Genomic DNA, 23,478 nt, shown 5'->3' with positions numbered 1-23,478 from the left:
TTGAACTTTCAACAGAACATTAAAAACATTTTTAATCCTCTATACCTGAGCATATTTTTAAAAGAATTTATAATTCAATATAAACTGCATTGAAGAATTAAAAGCATGTTTGATATTAACTGGTTTATATTACCAAAATAAAATCAAAATTGATAATGTTACTCTTGGGCTATAAAGACAAATTTTACCCTCTCTTTATGAAGTGAGTGGGCAAACGAGAAAGCGGGCACATTAGGGGCAAAGGGAATCCTTCCTGCCAAAATGAACACTGTCAAAGTGACAGACTTGACAAATTACCAATGACAATTATGAGATATAACCAATCTCAGTCAACAAAAATGAATTGGGTATCCCACAGCACACAAATGAATTGTGTAACCCAAAATAGACAGAAACCTTTCTAATAATACATAACCGATCACTTCAAGAGAGCAATCATGTCCCCAACATTATGTAATACACAAAGGTTTTCAGCTGCTCCGGAGAATGCAGAATAGAGACCGGTAATAGAGATATGCCCAAAGTTAATCATAACAAAGGCATGGGTCACGCCGTCCCTGCTGGTTATATTAGTTCGAAGAACAGTATCAAAATCAGAAGCCACCAAAATAATAACCAAGAAACGGGGAGCACAAAAATTTAGGGGGAAAAGCAGTGCATCAGACACTTGTCTCGCGGTAAATATAATATGAAACGATTATAAGAATAACTTCACGGAAAAAGAAGAGGTAAATTTAATAATAGCTATGAAAAACATATGTAAAAGGAAAAATATGGCTATATAAGCTATAACAGAGCGCAACAGTATATCATTCACATCACATGGATCTTTCCAGTTAGAAAATGATCTATCTCATACCCAGCAGTAGACAAACTCTAGCATGTAAACTTTTAAAAACAAAATTTGCTTTCACTAGTCGCATCCAACCACTACCAACAAGGGTAGATAAAACTAAATGGTAAGTTACAAGCAATAGATAAGACTGATCTACTTGATTTTGAATCAAGTTTCCATGCTCAGTAATATGAAGGAACACTCAACTATGATCAACTATGATCTACCTGCCAGTTTGATCACGTTAGCACTGACAGTTGATATCTTAAAATCCCAAAACAAGCTCACTTCAGCCAATCCAGAACTACAAAGAAAAGAGAGCGAAATGAGTACACAATCACCTAAAGAAAAGCAAACACCAATGCCATCTTCACATGGAAAACATGAAATCCACTTCAAAAACGTATTAGTTTTTTTATACAATCTCGTTTTGGCACAGGTAGGTAAACACACTTTCATGAACTTTATGCAATATGGGCAAAGCCACTTTAAGCCAATTAAATCATGAAAACAGAGCAAGTTTACTAATTACCAACTGTAGCCATAATTATACTTTGGGGAGCTTCATCATTAGGTAGCACAATACCCGCCAGCAAGAATAACTTCCATGATCCTCAGCAACACAAAAAATTGTTTGTCCATTTCTGCTAGGTTTTACCATTTCCAACAATAACAATGACACAACTAGCAAAAGGTCACATCCCAAATGTTCTGTTGTAAAGATCCCCGGAATTTGGCATCCGAAATTTTGTATCATCGTATCCTGAGTAAAATTTATTAAACCCAAGTCTTTCATTTCTCAAAAGCTCGGCCACACCCAAACCATTTCCAGTCTGCACCTCATTCCACCCATCCCATTGCCCATTTGACAAGACTGCATTTGCAGACTGCTGCATAGACAGCTGTTGGAATGGGCTCAGATTACTGACTTGTGATTGATCTAACCTTGAAGAAACAGCAAAAGAATCACCAAGTTGAGAAAAAGTATTCCCAATTTCAGAAAATCTATGGTTTTGCTGTGGTGACAGAGATCTTTGCATCAATAATTGCAGTCTGGCATCATTTTCAAAGTAATTTAGTTGAGGCATAAAATTGGATCGAATGTCCAGTGCGGGGCTGTTCAGTGCACCTTGAAGTCTCCCTTTGCCAACTGCCAAAATAGCAGGGTCCATGTATTCAATATCCCCAGCACCACCAAGGTTTCCAGCTGAAGGTGACTGATATGAATTTCTCAAGAGGGAAGAATGATCAAGCATAGAATTCCCTGTCAAAAGGACTAATAAATTCAACTAATACTACAAAAAAGGGTGTCTAGAAAGATAATAAGAACCAAAACTAACCAACTAACCAGAAATGGAGTCAAAAGCCTGATCCACTCTCTCATTGGAAGAAAAACCAGGTGGTGGTGGCCTGCTTGGAATGGAAAATCCCGGTGGGGCCGAAACTTGTGCTCTTGAGATGGCTGTAACCATAATGAAAGCAAGGTAAAACGTTAGATGAAAACAAAAATCTGAGACACCTGTAATCAATATAACACATTGCCAGGCACAAATTCAGAGAAAAGTAAACATGCAGTGCCCAAATAGTGGATACTTAACCATAGCTAATAGTTTTGAACTCTCTAACCTTACAGGAAGCAATCCAGCAACAGAACCAGCAGCTGGTAAACCACATTTTGTTACAGTGTACATAATTTTCTTTCACATTCAGCAATTCAATAAATAATCAAAACAATTGAAAATTTAAATTCTCCGGTTATTTTTCTCACACTCAACATACAATTTCTATCATTCAACATACACAACACTATTCAGAATTTTTAAACGAGCCAAATAGGCTTTGAAGTTCCCTTCCAGCTGAAGATTTTCACTATTTAGTTATTTAACTCCTGTGACGTTAAAAAAATTACTCAATATTGGCTCACTAGTTTCAGAAACTATTGAGTTGAAGACAATTACATCACAAGCCAAGAAAAATGTCATTTCTTAAAGTCTTCCAACCTTGTTAAAAAGTCAACACAAAGATACAACTTTCCCCTTTCCACGTGCACATAGAATACCTTCAAAGCACAGTTGTGTAATCAAATGCCACAAACAGCACAAATAATCAGGTTGCAAACAAGTATACACGAGAAACAGTAATTCAGAAAGTCAAGGAAGCTATAAATTTTCAATTTTCAAAGGCAGAGAAAATTATAATATAAAATGGAAAAGAGAGTGTAACCAAAATGCGCCTAAGATTACAATATCATGAAGAAATATTTCAAATACATGTACGTTACAGCAGCAGAGGAAATAATGATAAGAAATGGCATCATATTAAAGAATATATAAATAAGTTATAGTAGGCTGCTAAAGGAAGATAGTATTACTCACCTGAAAGCTTATTAGATGAAATGAAATGACCACTACCAATATTTTCAGCTTCCTCAAAGTTACTTGTACGAAATCCATTCGCAATGCCCAACTTATCCATATACAAGTCTCTTTCTGAAAAATTCTGGAAAACTTTATTATTTGGACGTTGATGGTTTACACCATAAGAAGCATTCGCATCAAACATTTGGATTTTGGATTCCTCCTGCCTCGCAAAAGAGAATCTTGATTGATTGTTACTGTGAACTTTCCAAGAACTAGATTTGTTTAAAGGACCAGACTGGTTCTCAGTATTGTCACCCAACAACTTAGCTAAATTATGTGGTGATGTTAGTGAGTCATCCCAGGCATCAAAGTCCATGGACAAAATATTTGAAATTATACTACTTTCACCCTTATCCATAGTAACATCATGTCCAGAATTTACTGCTTCACTAACTAATCTTTGAATGCTATGACCATTTATTTCGTCATTAAGCAGACTATAGGAGCTGCTGCTGACCAATTTATCAGAGTGGTCGTTGCATAATATATTAGATGCATGTAATATAGATTCATCAACAGATACAGAACCTGCACTCATGGCAGTACAACTTTCACCATGCTGCAGAAGACGAGGGCTGGAAAGGTTTGATACATGAAGGAAACCAGTTGACTTGGGCAAATAAGAACGACAAACAACTTCTGGATCCTTGAGTCTTTGATTGTCAAAAGATGTTACATCATCATCGAATTCCATGGCATTTGATGCTACTTGAGATTGAGAATCCAATTTCCAATCACCCTGTTCCATAGAATTACAAACCTCGTTATCCGGCATAGCTTTACCAGCCACATTTGTAGTTATTACATCCCTAAATCTTTCTTCATATTGTGATCCTTGAATTTGGGGAGATTTAATCAAGACATATTCGGTAGGCGGGCTATTATGTTTGGTTATACTGCAATGTTCAGCATTTCCATCAATGTTAATTGAGGACAACTCAATGGACAACTTCGGAATCTCTTCATTGGTAGCAGGCATTGCTTCCTCAGGACCAGAATTACAAGAATGTCCAGTCAAGTTAGTAGAATTTATTGTGTTTGCTGTAGTACAATTGCCCTCACTATCTCGGGACAACGGTAGAGAAGACAACTGGCTGTTCAAATTCACAGGAACAGGAGCATCAGAGGATGAAGATTTTTCTCCTGAACTAACCAGACTGTCCACACTATTGTTGTATTGTTTAACAGGTTTCAACAATTCACTTTTCACTCTAGTTGTCATACTATGACTCCCATCACTCGATGGTGGTCTCTTTGGAACATCAGAAGCCTGAATTGAGCCTGTAACAGCTGCAGAAAATGCTAGTGAGCTGCTGCCTGTATCAGGTTTGGGCTTGGATGGCCCATTTGGATAAGATAGACCTCCAGCTGGGGGCTGACAATTTGTTGCCGGGGTACCCCTGTCAAATATAAACATAGCTTGGAACCATAACTATCTTTAGATAAGTTCAATCTTCAAAGCCAAATACAAAATTATACACAGTACATACCACGCAGCACTAGCAGGGAGGGGAACATGTCTCTCATAAATTCCATTCGGAGGTGAACCTCTAACAGTGCTAACAGAGTTCTGCCTCAAAAATAAAATTAAATGTCAGTTTCAATGCATCACTGAGTGTATATACACTTAACTCAGTTCAGCCCTTAAAGAAAAAAATTCAAAAGAGCTCTAAACATCAATATGGCAAAGGCTGATATACAAACAAAATGGGTTCCAGGGAAGATTAAAATTTGTCTTACACTTGAAGGATTTTTCACAATAGGATTTGCAGAAGTAGAATTCATATTGTCATCCAGTGGAGGAGGTAATACATTCCCTGACCGCCGTTGCATATTGTTAGTTGTACCAGTGATCTGCTGAACTCGACTTCTTCAAAATATCAAAGTGAGTCAAGATATAATTATTTGAAAAACACTACATTCGGTGCAAGCAATTACAAGTAAAGTAAAGCACAGTCAGTAAACATGCTTCAGAACGCATCTTTTGTCCACCACAATATATAATTTAAACACTCTTCTTCGTTTTAACCAATTAAATAGCTTGAATACAAAGATCGCAAACCTGGTGTAAGCTGAAATTATTTCATCTTTAGTAAAGCTATCTTCTTGAGAGCCAATCTCATGCAAATATAGACAATCCGGATTGCTGCAAGGCTGGGTCATGGAGATCTCCCATCAATTATAAGCACAATTAATTGCATAATTTGAAAATTTTGTGTAGACTAGTAATTCTCATACCACACTTCGAAGCCATGCATGACAATATTTTGTGGTTCCAAAACAAGCCCTGAAATTTTAAATTCAAAAACATAATTCTAAGCATCTTATTTAAGACAAGTTTCAGTGAAAGCAAATATTTTGTACCTTAAAGGTCTACCCTCCAACACAAATCCATGTACATTTTGAATACAACGAATTGCTTCCTCTTCTTTTGAATAAGTTATATATCTGAAACAGGAATCTTTTATTAGGAACTATGCTATTCATATTAATACAGTATAATATAAGGATAAAGATAATCATGTGTGCTAATATGGCAGCAAGAAATAAATCAAGAAAGGGAGAAGATGCCCCATTCTCAGTTTTTTTTTTAACCAAGTAAAGCAGCTTTTTCGTGTTTTCCTTCCATGAAAGAAAAAGATTACAGTACATGAACTCTTCTTTTCTCTAGTTATTCCTCCCTTCTTAAGTGGAAAGAAATGTCCAATAACCCAAAGCTATTCAATTCATATCAATGACAACAAGATTAAACAGTACAGGTTCCATTTACTGTGGCAAGCTAATAATTAACTGAAACCCACAATATCATCTGAAACCACAAACTTGAATAGAATACACTTACACACTGCATGTATCATTTGGAAACTGTTGGATGACACCAGCAGCCGTTCGAGACATTGATACTTTTAAGACCTTCCCATACTGACCAAAATACTCTCTCCGCTGAAGAAGCTATACAATGAATGATTAAAATAAGAAACAGACCCAAAATATCCAAAATAAATAAGAGAACAAACGAAAAGAATGGAAACATTCAGGTGCTCAAGAGAGAAGGAGGTGAAATGTATACATCTTCGTCTGCAAGATTGAGAGGTAAACCAACTATGTAAACAAGGTTCCTCTGAATCACTCGCACACTGCTGAGCTGCTTGCGCCCATCAGATGATTTTGACTTCGCCTTCTGAGTCTTCATCTTCTTCTCCATAGTAACTTCATTCACCAATCTACAGGAAAAATAGCATCACCATAAATGCACAAGAAAAGTCTAATGTTTCCTCAGTATGCATAACCAATAGAATAATAAGATCTGAGGAACAACAAATTCAGCTCTTTTGCTTCATATCAAGCAATGAAAGCTTCAGAGTTTCTAATATATATCTAATTGAATTCAACAGACTATTTTGACAAGTACTACAAACATACTCTTCTTGTTAATGCATTATCTACAATATGTTGAAAATTATTAAGAATGAAAAACTCATTGCTAGTGCTATCATCATTTCCTGAGTTCTGATAAAACTCAGCACCTACTAAAAATTTTGTTGCCACCCTTTCTCATTCTGACAAATAGTTATACAAATAAATTAACGCTCATTGAATAAGGAGGTGAAGAAGAGAGCTTCAGAAACAATAACACAAAAACCATCCTACAGAAATAAAATAGGGCTCACAGAATAACCTCTCACAGTTTGCAGCCATCCCAACAATCTTTTCCTTATCATAAGGAGAACGACATGCTGGGCATCGCCCCTCGGTGTCATCCTTCTCAGCCATATCCATAATATGATGCCAGCACCAGACACAGATCTGCAATCAAGGAGGAATGAGACTGACATTAATCATAATGATGCTCTGTGATTAAGACTTATCACCCAGAAACAGATCACAGACAGCATCTACATCACATCATGTACAGGTCAATTTCCAAAATATGAAATAATGAGATTTAATTAGGAGTGAAATAATATCAAAAGTGCTGACTAATACGAGAAATAACACCAAAACTCAGTTAAAACAACATAATAGTTACACTGAATCAAAAGACAAATGCTACTCAGCACAGTTATCGGTTGAATAAAATAACACAACTAATTAGATCAGCTAGAGGGAGAGAGAAATCATAAACTCTGGTAAACATTATATTCTTTAGAAGACAAGGAAAACTTTTCTACAAACCAAGGAACAAGTCACTGACTTCACAAAAAAATTAATCGAAAAAATAATTAGAATCAAACCTCATAACCACATTTGCAAGGCTTCAACTGCTGATCCGTCAAATCCATTTCTTCAGCACAGAGGGGACATGTTCTTTCTCCTTTGTCACTCATGATTGCCCTGGAGGAAAACAGGCATAGACAACAAACACTGATGTCAAATAAAAATACGAAACCATGACATCAAAAACTTAAACCAGAAAAAAAAGAAAAAAAAAGAAAAAAAAAAAGATGAAAAATATTATCCAGCATACTCTTGAAAACTATCCAGATAAAAAATATGAGGGGAAAAAAACCCACACCACAGCTGTGATACTGAAAACTATTATATACCGGTCAATACAACAAGTTCACAATGTTTCAAGATTGTTAATCATTCACTGAATGAATATCGTAACCAACAACATACAGGTGAGAGCTGGTGCATTTGCATGCGAATTTCAACATTAAGATGATGACTACAAGAACAACAATAATAATAGCATCGAGGAATCTAGACATAAATCTAAACAAAACCCCCCCACAGTCTTTCGACTCTAACATCATTTGATTGATTAATAAAAACACCAAATCACTCCCAAAAAGATTAATAACCTATGCATTGAAGTACGGCCCAGCACAGACACCACAGATCAACTAAATCGTTAACAAGAACAGAAAGAATCGTGCAGACATACAATAATAAAACCCACAAAATCAACAAACGAAATTCAATATGCAATGATACGAGAACTTCGAATATTTAACAAGAAAAGGGGTAAAACACGGACGGCGAGAACATTAACCGTAATTTGAGAAGCAATTAGGGATCTAAGCAGAAATCGCATTGGATATGAGAAATTAGGGTTAGAAATTGGGAGTCGATGACTCACAGTGAGATCGAGAAGACGAAACTGTGAGGAGGAGATTGTCTGTGAAATCGATAAGAGGAGAGAGAGAGGGCAAAAAGTTAAGAGGGCAGAGAAAAACCACAGGGTGTCTTTTAAAAGAGAGAGAAGGGGCTGTTTGGATGATGGCGTTTTTGGTTTTTGGCTTTCTATCTCTATCTCTTGCGCGTTGCTGTCATTTGCACTAACAAATAACCTCATCTTATTGGCTAATTACGAAAATTGCCCCTGCCTCTTTTATTTCATCTCTCCCTTTGGGTTTTTCAACACCTCAACTTGTTCCAGTGTTCCACTTCCTATACTACCCATACTCTTCACTCGCCCCTAAGCGGTGCATTAGATATGCGACACGTGTCTAGTCTTTTGATCCTACAAACGTGGTTGTCGAACAATTCAATATGCTGGGATATGGATGCATAAATAAAAAGAATTAATTCCATCTTTTAATTATTAATAGTCACTTCTCTAGACAATAAAATTAAAATAATAGAAAACAAAAACTGGTTTTCTTATTAAGGTGAAAAAAATCCTCAAAATTCTTACCTACTAATTTTAAATTTTAATAAAGCCAAGGAAATATAAAACTTATCAATATTACTATAATACTAGAAAATTTTTTTGCTCCGGATTTATGTCCTATATTGTTTGGAAGTTTAAAAATATTTTTTCTTTTTTCTTAGATTTTTTGTCTCAATAGTCAAGTAATATTATTAGCATCAATCACTTCTTATATAAAATATTAATAGTTTTGAAATTTATCTTCTATCACGATTTTTTTTAAAAAAATTGAAAAACATATTTAAATTGTCATAGATGTTTTATTTATATTTATATAATATTTAACTGGTGAAAACATGTGATATGCAAATAAGTATCTTTTTTTAAAAATAATTAAATTTAATAATTAGTGATTTAAAATAAGAAAAAAATAATTATTATTATAATTTAAAAAATAAATAAAATTAATTAATGGTGATTTAAAGAATAAAAATATCATTTACGTGTTTTAAAATAACTAATTTATTCGTTATATTATGTGAATATATTGCATAGTATTCATTTACCTTTGGTTTTTTAAAATATCAGGTTAAATATCATGTAAAATTATTAATTTATTTTAGGAACTATTTAAACTAATTGCTTCATAGAAAATTAATATTGATTTGATAAACAATATTTATCAAATCAGTTAAAATAAATCATATCAAAATTACTGTAATAATATTTAAAATTTCAAACTAAAATATAAATTATTTAATTTTCTGTTGTGAAGTGCTTTACAAATAAAATAGAATATTTGTGTCGACTAAGGTACATTTCTTTTTAAAGATATGTGCATCTACAATAATATATAATTGATATTTTTCTTTTCACATCTTTTCTATTTTTAGTTATAATTTAAATAATAAAAAAAACATATACTACCTATCTTCTAAAAGGAACTCCACACACTTTAATTAATAATTACAGAAACTTCAATCACTTTACAATACAGTCACGGCTTTCTTTTTCATGGAGACTTATTATTAATCTATGTCTATAATAAAACATAATGCGATTTCATATACATCTTTAATATTTTTATTTTAACCCGTTTATATTTTTAATTTTTAAAAATATATATAAATTACATATCTACAAAAAGTAACAGTAGACAGTTACACTTATTCTTTTGGTAATCCTACAAATTATAGTCTATATTCTTCTTCTAAAATAATTTTATTCAAAATATAGATTACATATACAAAATTATAAAATTACCTTTATTCAAAATCAGAAACGCAAACACGTTAAGCGATAACGCATGTGTTTTTCTAGTAAAAATAATTATTTGATTCTAATTATGTAACAATTAATTATACACACATATATATGTGTGTGTTGGGTAACAAATTAATGAAAAATTATATTTGTAACTCAAGTATAATTTTTCTACTTTCTCTTATAGAAAAAAACGTTTATTCCCATCTTAATATTTTTATATCTATGTATACTATATAAATTATTTTGGCTAGGAAAAATATAATTATAACATTTCTTAATATGAAAAACAAGTAAAAATCAATAGAGTTTTCCAAATATAATTTTACTATTAATAAAATTACGTGCTCATAACCCCAAAATCGTGTACCAAAATCAATATATAACTTAAATTTCAATTATCCTCTAGTGATCAACATATGCTTTCAAACATTCAAGCAATAGTCAAATAGAAACTAAAATTTGTGTTAAACACTACTCTCTCTTTTTTACCTTCTACCAAAACATTGATTAGGTAAGTTATATTTAATTACCTCCCTAACAACTTAAATCATATATATATATATATATATATATATATATATATATAGAGAGAGAGAGAGAGAGAGAGAGAGAGAGAAGATGAAAAATGACTTAAAAAAATAAAAGAAAATGTTAAGGAAAACTATGGAGAATTTTATTTTCTAAGATATTGACTTTTAAAGATAAATAATTAAATAGTTAAATTGTAATTTATATTTAAAACGTAACTTCAAATTTTAGTATTTATAATTGTGAAATCTTCTATTTCAAAAAGCTAAAAAAAATTGTTATAGATATAATATTACAATTTATTATGTAAAAATAAATATATTTTTTTATATCTTTAGAATAATCCAAGTTGCTCACCAAGATGAATCAAAGATTATAATATTACTAGTGGATCTACTTTTACGTGAGATATCATGAGAAAAATTAATATGTGTACGTGACTTTATTCAATTTATATAAGAAATTGAAATTAATTTTATCTCAAAAATTTATTGGATTTATGTTTTTTTTATGACATGTGATTTTCATTTAAAATTTACACTCATGCTTAAATTATTTTTAATATATATATATATATATATATATATATATATATATAACAAATATCTCCTCGTCACATTTTCAAATATATGCATATTTCTACACATTTAAATAGGTGTGTATATATTCATATTTATACGCATTTAAAAAGGTGTATATAGTTAGACCAGAATAATATCTCAATAGAAGAATCAAAATCATCTTTCTAATTCAATACAAAATAAATAGACGTTACTTAAAGATGTTCAATACACTCATATTTTTAATTAACTTCCATTACTTCAAGATATTGTATCACTGATTGGATAATTCCATAATATCTCATGAGCTTAAATTAAACTATCAGTACTTTTAAAGTGTTAAGTAAATTAAATTTAAGACAAATGATTTTGAAGCCATCATTTAGACAGAAAACAAACAGAAAAGTGGTTTGAAGTTATAAAAATAAATGGTAAATAGATAATGACTTTTGAAAAGGGGAATAAAGCAAGAGAAAGTATAAATAAAAGTGGCTTTAGTACAGGTACATTGGGAAGTGAAATGTGTGGACATAAATTGTGAAAAAAAAATACATATAGATTTAACTCAAATATTTCAACTATTTATTTTTAAAGAAATAATTTAGTGATAATTTAAAAAACTATATTCAATATTTTAGAAGTATAAAAATAACTAAGAAAAAGTGTTATATGACTTTTTCTACTAATATTATATTTAAATTGTGTAAAGAGTTTTATAATTCAGTTATTAACTTTTAGTTTTTACAAAACTTATTGTAAGTGTAACATTAAGTTTATATATAAAAAGATTGTAACATTGCGCGTAATTCTTTTTCTAATTAAAATAAAAAAAATTTTAAATTTACATTTTAATTTATTTTTAGCAATGCTTCTATTCATAGTTGATTTTCTGGAAAGGAGAAAAAAACCAAAACGTAAATTATGAGAGTGCTTTCTATTGACATTCCTGTAAATTTTTTAAAAATTTAACTTTGAAGACCTAATAGAATTGTTGAAAACGCTTATAATGATATAAAAATATTTTTTTTATATTTAAAACCATTATGATATCGGCCATTGAGATTTTTAATTAAAATAGTGATTACATTTTATAGTTGATTCACGTATTTCGTAAAAATTTTATTTCATTAATAAGAAACTACTTATTGTTGAACATTTGAATTAATTATAAATGAATTTCTCAAATCTTTGACAATATTTAGTTTTTTTTATCATAAAATCAAATTAAAGATTTGAACACTCGTAAAGAAATTTATATACTGTTACTAGTCTCCTCGTCCGTGGGTAGCCACGGGTTCAATTTTTTTTGCTATATCACTTTATTGGTTAATAATATGTTTTACTTATATAAATTATGACGTAACGAGATATAGTGAAAACTTAATGGTAATTATTTCAGGTATACGGTTGAAGTCTCATACTCAAAGTATTCCAAGTTAAAGACCGGACGAACGTTGCTCAAAACATTCCAAGTCGAAGACCGGACGGACGTTGCTCAAAGCACTCCAAGTTGAAAATCGGACGGATGTTACCCAAGGCACTCGAGGTTGAAGATTGGACGAACGCTGCTCAAAACAGTCCAGGTTGTCTTGAAGACCGGACGTGCTGCCTAGTAGTCCTCTAGTTGGCACGTAGGCCGGACGGGCTCTTTGGTGCTCGTCCTTCCTCCTCCTTTGTCCAAGTCGTGTGGACGGGCACATGTCAAAGACACTCTGACGCTCAAGTTAGTAATGTAATCGAGCAGTTAGAAGAGCAAGTAATGCATGTATATTGTGTATCGTGATCCCAAAGTCATACCTGAGCCCTTTATTTATACTAGTTGTGATGAGTCTTTACCTTTCACAAGCCTAATAACGACCCAATCAATCCTTAATCTGCATTAGGAGCTTAATGAATCATTATCATTTATAATCTAACATGTGGTCGCCCTGAACGACTGCCTAGTCGGTCGACCTGGTAGGTGGGCGGCCTGACGGGCAGTGGGCCTAACGGTCAACTGTTTGGTCAAATGATCGACCTAGACAGTCGGCTTGGTGGTTGGCTGATCAGTCGGTCAGCCTGATGTTCTACCTTGTCTGAGGACAACCTAGTCTAGTGGAGCTGTGAAACAGTTCGGTGTGAGACAGTTCGGTACACAAGAGTGTTGGGAGACCTTACGGAACAGTAACTATTGATAGTAAATGATGAAATAAGTGAATATTGGTTGACATTTTATTTTATCACTACAATTTTGGAATTAGATTATATTATTATAAATATTATTGTTAAATTAATGAAGAAGTAAATGTAATTGATATTAGTTTTAAATACAATAAATGTAACTGGTATCACAATTATGTTAAATTATTGCACCTTTTGCAGCTTCCAACGGGTTTTGAAGCTCTTGGACTATATTGCATTTTCATCCTGGAAGGAAGGCAAACACAAATTGTAACATATGTACATGAAATATAGAAAGCAAGTTTTCCACTCTAAGATTAGTGATGTTATTTAGACTCACAAGTCATAGAGATATTTCAATGCTTTTCTTTCACAAATTATTCATAAATCATTAATTCCATAACACATCATCATTTGTATATGATGACAAAATTAATTAATAAGATGAAAAACACCTTAATATTTGATGAATTGTCAAAACTATTAACCATTACTTCATTTAGCTTTAATTTTGATTATTTATTTTAGTTGACTCGGTAATCACATATCATTTAAAATAATTATATCACAGACTGCAATTTATAAACAAAATACATAAATAACTTAAATATATTTTTACTGTAAAAATAGTAAAATATTATTATTCAATTTTATAAAAAAAATACTTATATTAATTTTTATAAACTTAAATTTATATAATAAATGTTTTCTATTTTTTTTAATCCAGTGCATCCCTCGGTGAAATTGGCATATTCAAGTTTTGACCAATGTCTAATGGTATCCCATCAAAAGAAAATTTTTGAACATCACTTATAGTATGGGTTTTATGGACCGTTTTCCAAAACTGCCAAAACGCGGGCTTTTTATTTTCTGTACCCACAATTTCTTCACTCATCCCTTCAAAATTTCAAAATAGCCATCTTATCTTTCATTACATATTTTGAAAACTTTCCAGAACTATATTTTTGAAACATAATTTTTGAATAAAATTTGAAAAATGTGATTTTCCGAACAGAATTTCCGAAATGTGTTCTAAAATAAATTTTCTAGAATGTGATTTTTGAAAGAAACAAAATTAGAACTCATAAAATGCCAAACAAAATGAGTTTTCCATAATATTCATACATAAAATACGTTTTGAAAAGAGTTTTAAATACATGAAATATATTTCAGAAAAAATTTTCCAAAATGAGTTTCTTTTTGCATTTTCTCTTCTTTTTTCTATGCAGCATTCTCCCTCTGTTCTTCTTCCCGCGGTGGTAAAACTGATGATGTGATGTGGTATAGTGGTGAAGAGTGTTAGAGTCTTTTTCTGATTTTAATGGGTTGCAGTTAGTAATTGTGGGGTGTAGAAAGAAATAAACAAAAACTTATAACATTTACAAATGTGGATTTTCTTCCTGCAATCCCACATTTTTCTTCCTGAACCCAAACTGTACTGTAAGACAAAGATGTTGTAGAATGCCCAACCTAAAATAATATCATATATATTAATAACAATCTTCTGTAGAAAAAATCATTATTTTAGTAACATTTTAAAAGAAAAAGATAAAATGTAACAGGAAAAGTGAAAAGCCTAAGGTCATTAATATATACGATATTAATGTAAAAGAGTTGAAGGAATTGGTAGGGAGTAATGAATGAGTGTTGTTTTCGGGAAGATATGGATGAGGTTTCCATTGACAGTAGAGAGACTGTGACAAGGATAAGTCCAGCTCCATCTGCTACTGAGAACCAGATGCCAGAATTTCATTAATGCCTCAATTCTTATCAAAATTTATTGCTTTCTTTGCCCAAAAATACTTAAACGTACTTCCACATGCCAGAACATTTCCCTTCTCCCCTCCTGCAACCCTAACCTTTCCCCGTTCCATCACTCACCTAATACCACTCTTGGTTCTGCTTCAAATTAATAAGATACTCTCTTTTTTTCATTATGTTTTTAAACTTTCAAAAATAAATATAAATATAAATAATTTTAATTTCAATTCAATTAAGATGACATCGCTAAGATAAATTATCTAGATATTGATATATTTTCTATTTTAGAATTTAAAATTCTCTATTTTGTTATAAAAAAACATTGGACTTAGGTTAAGAGAATATATTTAAATTCTTATAGATCAGTTTAATCCATATTTATCTTCCTATAAATAAAGGACTTATATGTATTTACAAAAAAAATATATTAACTATATACATATAATTTTTTATTATATTCAGCATGATATCTAGAGTATAAGGTTATTATATAAAAAAAATTGTTGTATGTCACTAAATATACCGCTATCAACAATGATGTCATCTATCATTGTCAACAGCGACACCATTAGGAATGACAAAAAAACATGTACCATTGGATATATGCGGATAAAATCCGTTACGGGTATTTAATATCCGTAGGTAAGAGGTACCCACGAGTAGCGGGTATTTTAATACCCGCTTGTTAACGGATCGGGTTCGGGTTTCACACTATCCGTACCTGCGAGTACCAAATTACAATTTTATTCATTAGGTTTTTTTTTCTAGCTTTTTAATTAGGCTTTTTTTCCATTAAATCTGCTTTAAAATTGGACCAAAGCCCAAATTCCTTTTTTAGGGTTTCATCCTCTCGTGTGTACGCGTCATTGAAGCTTCCCTGTAGAAGCCGCTCCACCAACATATCCATTCCCACCACTATCAATGGTAACAACAAACAAAGCATGTTTTTCATCTCCTACTACAATGCTCCTACTTCATTCAATGATTCTTTCACTATTGGAAAATAAATGAAACTTTCAGGCAGAGGCAAACGTTTGCTCAAACCCCAAAACCTGAATTTAGAGGTTTCTTCCCGTGCTTTACCACATCAACAAAGGACCATTTCCTTCGCACAGAAATCACGTTTCATTTCCTCCCTCGCGCAACAGATAACATTTCACTCTCTCAAGAGCGCTCTCCTCGTCGCCAACCTATTTCACGTCTCACCATTCCAAATCATGTATTATCCTCACATATTCGCATCTCCTCTGCCACTTCTTATACTTTCAACTATTAAAACGTCCTTTTCCACCTTTCCCACCGATCAAACACTTCTTCACCGATTGATATTTGATTTCCACTGTTCAACCTCTTCTTTTCAACCCGGAGTACACTGACGAGGCGCGCACGACGGTGACGACTGAGTCTGCGACGAGAGGCAGATCTGAGATGCTTTGGTGCAAATATGAGATGTTTTGGTGCAGATTTGAGATACTTTGGTGCAGATCTGAGCTTGGACAAAATGAACTCAACAACTTTTAAAGTCCCGATTTCTCTTTGAATTACAGATTTGAGATGCTTTGGAGCAAATATAGGATTTGTGAGTTTTGAAAAAAAAAGAGAGAATACAGTCTGGGCCATTGGGCTTGATTAATAATGCACACACTATTGGAAAACGGGTATCCGCGGGTAATGAGGTGCGTAACGGGTACAATTTTTACATGCAGGTTGGGTTCGGGTATCACACTATCTGTGTCCGACCCGACCCGTTGTCATCCTTAGACACCATCTACCACTGTTGGCGTCGTCGTTTAGCGCTACAACTACTGGAGTTCAAGTTTTGACCGACAATCACACGATTTTGATCATCACGGCCAGGTGACCACCATATCGTCAATGACGCCTTCATTAGAGCTCCTATACGCTTTTAGTGTCTTTTGAAGTTGTGGATCTGCTCCTTTTTTTGTCGTATCATCTCCTCTTAAGTAACGGTTCAAAACATCGAAGTCACTATTTTTCCTTTTTTAGGTTTGTCGTGCATTGTCGCACGTCCTATCTCTTCTCAGACAACTATTCAAAGCATCGATATTGTTTTGTTTCCTTTTTCAAGTGCCTTAATTGGAGAATCTAAGATTTTTAAGGTTTTTCTCTGCTATTCATCTATGGTTTTTATCCTTGTTATCTCTTCTGACCTTCCTTTTATCATCATCGTGTTTGACTCGTCCATATATATTTTTTTTCTGGTGACAAAGACGAGTTTTGTTAGTTTATTTATAGTTGTGGTGACTCTTGAACAATCACTTCTTTATCCACTAGATGTCAACCATGCATTCCTTAGCAACAACTTATAATAAAAGATTTATATGGAACAACATATTTGTTGCTTAGGGGAGTCTTTTGGTTTAATATTTCATCTTTCATATTGTCTTCCTAAATCATTAATAACTTGGTGTCACTCAAGTGCAAAAACATATATTTTCATTAAGTATTTATTGATTATATCAGTAACAAACTTCTTGTATGTACTAGCTTGAAGGGGAATGTTGGATATATTATTTTTATTTTATATTTATGTTTTATCTTTAATTAATTTGTTATTATTTCTTATTTGTATTTTGGGTTTGGTCTATATTTCTTCTGTTATAAAAAGAGGACATTGTGTATATATTCAATACAAGGAAAATTAATCTCATACATAGTTTTCACTATATTCAATACTGTGCATATTTTAGAGTGTATTCAAACAAAAAAAAATACACACAACTAATAAACAAAATAGATAAAATAATAAAATCACATCTTTATCACTTAAACACGTTATTCATATTGTACAACAAGAAATTTTCACCAATCAAGTGACAAAATCTTATTTTCCTTATTTACTTTTAGTTTTACACTCAACGCCCTAGAGCATAAAGACTCACTGATCTTAACAACGCTCAACACCACAAAATGTTGCTCAACGCCACACCAAAAAACTGCATAATTCAAAATATGATCTAATTGTGCTCAATACACATTCAAATGACCAAATTGGTATTCTTGACACTATGATTGATTTGACAACATGTTTAAATATAAGATTGAATACCAATTTATTCAATTGGCCAACGACTCAGTCAATCAGATCAAACCAATTTCAACCAAAGTCCAAACATAAATTCATCATCATACCAATTATCCAAATTTGAGCAACACATTTAACTAATAAAGTCCTAAACTTCATAATCTAAGACCATCAACACCAAGTTCATTTAATAAACAATCACCACAGGATTTCACTTATTATACCACTAATTTCATTTCAATTTCCAACATATCAAATTACACCCTATCATCAATCTCAAAGATATTTTACAATGATGAAATCAATGCAAACATACATTCCAAATCAATCACAATCGACAAATCATGCACATACAAATTATATTACATTAGAACTTAAGAACAATGCTATTTATCTTCTCTTACGTTATTAATGAACAAAACAATTTAAAAAGCCTTAAATAGCACCAAACACACAAAAACCTCTATTTGCTTTACAAATAACAAAAATATAATCAAGGTATACCGTTATGACTATTAATTAGTAAAAAGTCATATAGAAAACCCAAACATCACATGCAACCACGAGAAACTTACACGCAAAAGGAAAAAAGAAACTAACCAAAGAAAGAAACAAAAAACAACTTACTCTTTTGTAGAAACTGATCAAATAAACTTGAAGATCTCTCATCAATAATCACTTAGGCGGTCTTTGATTTTCAAACAAATGAACCAGGAGTGAATAGGGATGACAACGGGTTGGGTCAGGCACATATAGTGCCTACCTGCTACCCGACCCGAAAAAAAATCACCTACTACCCACACAAATACCTGTCTAAAAAATATGTGCGAATATTTTAAAACCCGCAGTACCCGCGGATACTCGCAAATATTTTAAAAAATATATTTTATAAATTTTCAAAATAAAATTACAATATATATATATATATAATATAATATAAATTAAAATTTAATTTTAATTAAACTTAACCTAACAAAATATAAATTAATTTTATTTTTAATTAAATTTAACTTAATAAAATATAAATTAAATTTTTATTTTTATTTTTTTCGGATAGCGACGACTCGACCCATGTATAAGCAAGTATTAAATTACCAATTACCTGCTACCCACGGGTAATAAATACTCTTGAGTACCAACTATTCATCGCGAATTTTATCTGTAGATACTCGCGGGCACGAGTATTTTTGTCATATCTAAAAGTGAGAATTCCTAAAGAAAAGTCAAAGAACTCTAAAGAAGTGAGTTTTAGAGAAATAATGTGTTATAAAATTATGAAATTCATTCATAACCAAACTATTTATGTTAAAACCTTTTAATTTTAAAATAATCGAATCTCACTCTTTTTAAATCACTACCACATCTAAAATGTTATTTTCTATAGTTTTACAATTAACATTTCAACAATTCTATAAGAGTTAGGCATAAAAAAAAGATACAGAAAAAATAGACTTTCATTAACTTCTAATGTGTCATATACAAGTTTATATACAACATTTAGAAGAAATGAAAAGCAAATGTAATAATACAAAAAAAAAAAACTAACTTTCATAATAAACAATTTTTGACTTAACAATAATACACATCCTTAAATTAAATTTTCATTTACATTTACAACACCAATTAATTTCCTAATTTTGTCACGGGACTTTGGTTAGTACATTTGGTAGCTTCAATTCTAATATGCAATGTACAATCTTTAGTTTCCCATTTCTTACTTACTTACATATAAAGTTATACTTCGTTTTAATGTGTTTGCGAGAAGTTGGATTCTTAGCAAGATAGTATGTAGTAATCTTTAAAACAACATTTGTGTTTCTTTTTGGAAATTAGATTCCAAAACTAAGTGTACCTTACAATTAGCGTATAGGATCCTCTTAACATCATTTGTGAGATTGCCTTTAATTCTGCATGTATCCGATAATCAATCTAAGAATGAAACTGAGATAAGATCGTGTATTACACAAGTATCTCAAACTCCTAATTATTTTCTGATAAAAGGTAAGATCAATTGTCTTTTTTGTTTAATTTTTTTCAATCTTAGACCAACTTCAACGTTTGTATTGGTTAAATTAATTCATAGATTTTAACCTATTTTAACATGTTTACCTATTTTTACAGTTCGAATTTTATCATCAAACACCACTTTAGATGCTTCCTGTTAATTTCAATTCCAACTCTAATTTGTAGCCTTGTCTACTATGACATCTTAGTTATGGTAACCTAAATACCAAATAAGAATGTGGAATAGAATCTCTATATACATAAAGAATATACTTTCATCAACTTCTAATGCTGTCGTATACATGTTTATCTACAACAATTAGAAAAAAACAAGAAAACAAATGTAACGCTTCATAGGAAAGAGCTAACTATCATACCAAAGAATTTTTTGCTTAACATTAACAAATTCAACGTGATTAAAAAATGTTAATTTGTATAACATTTACATTCTAGAAAAAAAAGTTTCATTTCTTAATAATTTAAAAGTTTTTAGACTTAAAACATCAAAACTAGGCAATTGTTCTAATATTTTTGGTAATTTAAATTTTTGTAATACTTTATTTATATATATATATATATATATATATATATATATATATATATATATATTTGTATCTATTTATTTTTCGTTGATGAAAATATGAATGACAACATAAAAAAGAAGATATGATACAAGTTTAATTATCTTATTTTCATCCTCAAAAAATAAGTTTATTCATATTCTGTTTTATATAATTAATGAGTAGTTTTTCTTTTCTTATCTCATTTTTACTAGAAATTAGAATATGAGTAGATTTGTACATGGATCCCTCCACTTATAAATTGTTTTAAATATTAATTAAATATTTTTTAAAAAAGTAAAAATTATAACAAATAAAATTTAATATTATTAAATATCCATAAAAAGAAACACATCTCCTTTTTCCAATATTAAATATAAAAAAGAAAATTAATAACTGTATAAATATTAAATTTAAACTTAATAAATATTAAATAATTATATAAAAAATATATAATCATTAAATATATGTCTTAAAAATAAATCAAGGAATTAATAATTTTAATATAAGTTTGCTACGTTTTATAATTTAAAACAGGTGTATAAATATTAAATAATTATATAAAAATATATAATCATTAAATGTGTGCCTTAAAAATAAATTAAGCAATTAATAACTTTATTATAAGTTTGCTAAATTACCTGTACAGTATTTTTATAATTTAAAACAGGAACAAGACAGGTATTCCAATATACATGATTAAGTCCAAACACGTGAATTTCATGGTTTTGAAACAATAATAACCAATAAGTGAAATTATTGAAAAATGAACAATACAAAGTCACAGGCACGTGTTGTGAATTCTTGGTCTTTTACCAACATTTTACGTTAAGGGAGGATTTTTCATTATTTATTTATTTATTAACTATTGAAACAATTACTCACATGTGATATATATTATTTCATCCCATTAGTGCATAAAGGACATTTGGCCTTTTAATGTCACTTCCAAAACCGACGTCTTGTGGATGACGTTAATCAAACGTTGGACTCAAACAGGTCCGACGTTTTATAGACGTCGGTTACTGCATGATCCGGACGTCTAAAGGGCTCCATAAACGTCAAACATTACATTAACCGACGTCTATTGCAGCTTGTGTCTTTGGGTAGCGTAGTAACACCTTCTTCTTTTGCTAGTTTCGTCATAGAAAATGTTGCGTCTTTTGGATCTCTTATGACATTTCAACCGAAAACCAAATCTGAATTCTTGCCTAGTTCCACTAAAATCGCCAATGAAAACGAACGGTGATAATAGAACTAGGCAAGGACCGAAGTTTGGTTTTGGGTTGAAACGCTATAAGACATCTAAAAGACGTAAGCTTTTCTTACGAGAAAACTAGCAAAGGGAGAATACGGTACAATGCTACCCAAAGACACGAGAAAAACTGCACGAAAACACAACAAAAACTCATTTTAATCGGTTCAAATGAAGGATAATCAACCAAAAACTAGTATAATCGGAATAAAAATACGTTTAAACAGTTCAAAAAAGATAAAAACGCACCTAGAAAAACAATGCCACAGAGAGAAAAGGCGAGAAGGAAGACGATAAAGTGCTCCTAACAATGGGTTTGATGTATGATTTAACAGCAAACTAGACATCGGCTCCCCAGGTGAACCGACGTTTATTCTGGCCTAGACGTCGTGGCCCTCACTAATATGACGTCCAAAACAACTTTTCATCAGGCCATTTAGACGTCGGATGGCGTGATCCGACGTTTGTACGGTGAAAAAAAATAACTTTTCATCTACCTGTCAAACATATACATGTCCGTTAGGAGGGACACCGACGTCTATCATCAAATATAATCATCGGGGTGGCTGGATCGGACGTCTCTAAGGTGAAAAAAATAAATTTTCACCTACCTGTCAGACATTAAGACGTCTGTTAGGAGGGCCCCGATGTCTATAATATTATAGACGTCAGGGCCTCTCCTAACAAACGTCTATATGCTCACTTATTTACGAAAATGCCACTGGTCAATAATTTACGTTGGTTATTTTGTGGTTCGACGTCTAAAGAGTGACATTAAAGTCCAATTCTGCACTAGTGTCCTATTTTATATTGCAGTGTTATAAATTAATAATAATCACTCCTTCCAAATAATTATCATGAAGATGCAATGCTTTCACACCAAATCCAACAACACCAAATTTTATACCGTGAATAGAATAATTTCAACCTAATTGCCATACTTATTGTGTTAAATATTTAATCTTTTAATAATCAAATATATTTCCAAATTAGTATGAACATGTTTCTAGACTAATATACGTTAACGCAAAGGTGATATACAATTTCATCTTATAACAACTTAATCACTTGTTTAAAACTTTAAAACCCTAATTGTAAACGATAATGACTAGATTACCAATCTAACCTATTTCATAAACCTTCTTATTCAGTCTTTAATTGATGTGTTTTATCCAGACAACAAGCACATGTGTTTGTACTATACTTACAAAAATTAACGGTCAGAAAGACACGCCATATACTTCTCAATAATTGAACAAATCCATATTTATATAACATTGGGTTATTTTTGTTTTGTCATATGTTTATTTTCTTTTGTTATATTTCTTGAGTGTTTTTATCCTAAAATTATTAATTGAATTCATATAATTAATGATTTTATATTTTAATGTTTATAATCTTGTTTATTTTAATTTATTTAATTTGTGTGTACATGGACTACAGACTAAGTATGAAATGCAGAATTCCATTAAAACAGACAATGA

General features: G+C 31.3%; 1 protein-coding gene across 4 annotated transcripts; it reads right to left on the bottom strand.

Annotated features, from left to right (window-relative positions):
• Positions 1-231: 231 nt before the first annotated feature.
• On the bottom strand, positions 232-8,497 carry LOC124838302 (RNA binding (RRM/RBD/RNP motifs) family protein). Of its 4 annotated transcripts, none has more exons than XM_088108875.1 (15): positions 8,342-8,497; positions 7,491-7,590; positions 6,935-7,062; positions 6,326-6,479; positions 6,098-6,207; positions 5,620-5,703; positions 5,494-5,542; positions 5,318-5,409; positions 4,996-5,125; positions 4,746-4,825; positions 3,211-4,655; positions 2,184-2,297; positions 1,368-2,099; positions 1,063-1,139; positions 232-560 (listed from the first exon to the last, which is right to left on the bottom strand). In XM_088108875.1, exons 2-13 carry the CDS (start codon positions 7,581-7,583, stop codon positions 1,531-1,533), a joined length of 3,048 nt encoding a protein of 1,015 aa, XP_087965001.1. In that variant the 5' UTR covers positions 7,584-7,590; positions 8,342-8,497; the 3' UTR covers positions 232-560; positions 1,063-1,139; positions 1,368-1,530. The 4 variants fall into 4 exon arrangements, with proteins under 4 accessions (XP_087965001.1, XP_087965000.1, XP_047169825.1 ...); XM_088108874.1 differs by having other exon boundaries at positions 232-557; XM_047313869.2 differs by lacking the exon at positions 232-560 and having other exon boundaries at positions 761-1,139.
• Positions 8,498-23,478: the final 14,981 nt, after the last annotated feature.

This window comes from Vigna umbellata, chromosome 3, assembly GCF_029865625.1.
Source record: "Vigna umbellata cultivar VRB3 chromosome 3, Vumbellata_1.0, whole genome shotgun sequence".
Lineage (NCBI taxonomy): Eukaryota > Viridiplantae > Streptophyta > Magnoliopsida > Fabales > Fabaceae > Vigna > Vigna umbellata.
The sequence above is the reverse complement of the archived record's forward strand: the minus strand, read 5'-3'. Positions and strand labels throughout refer to the sequence as shown.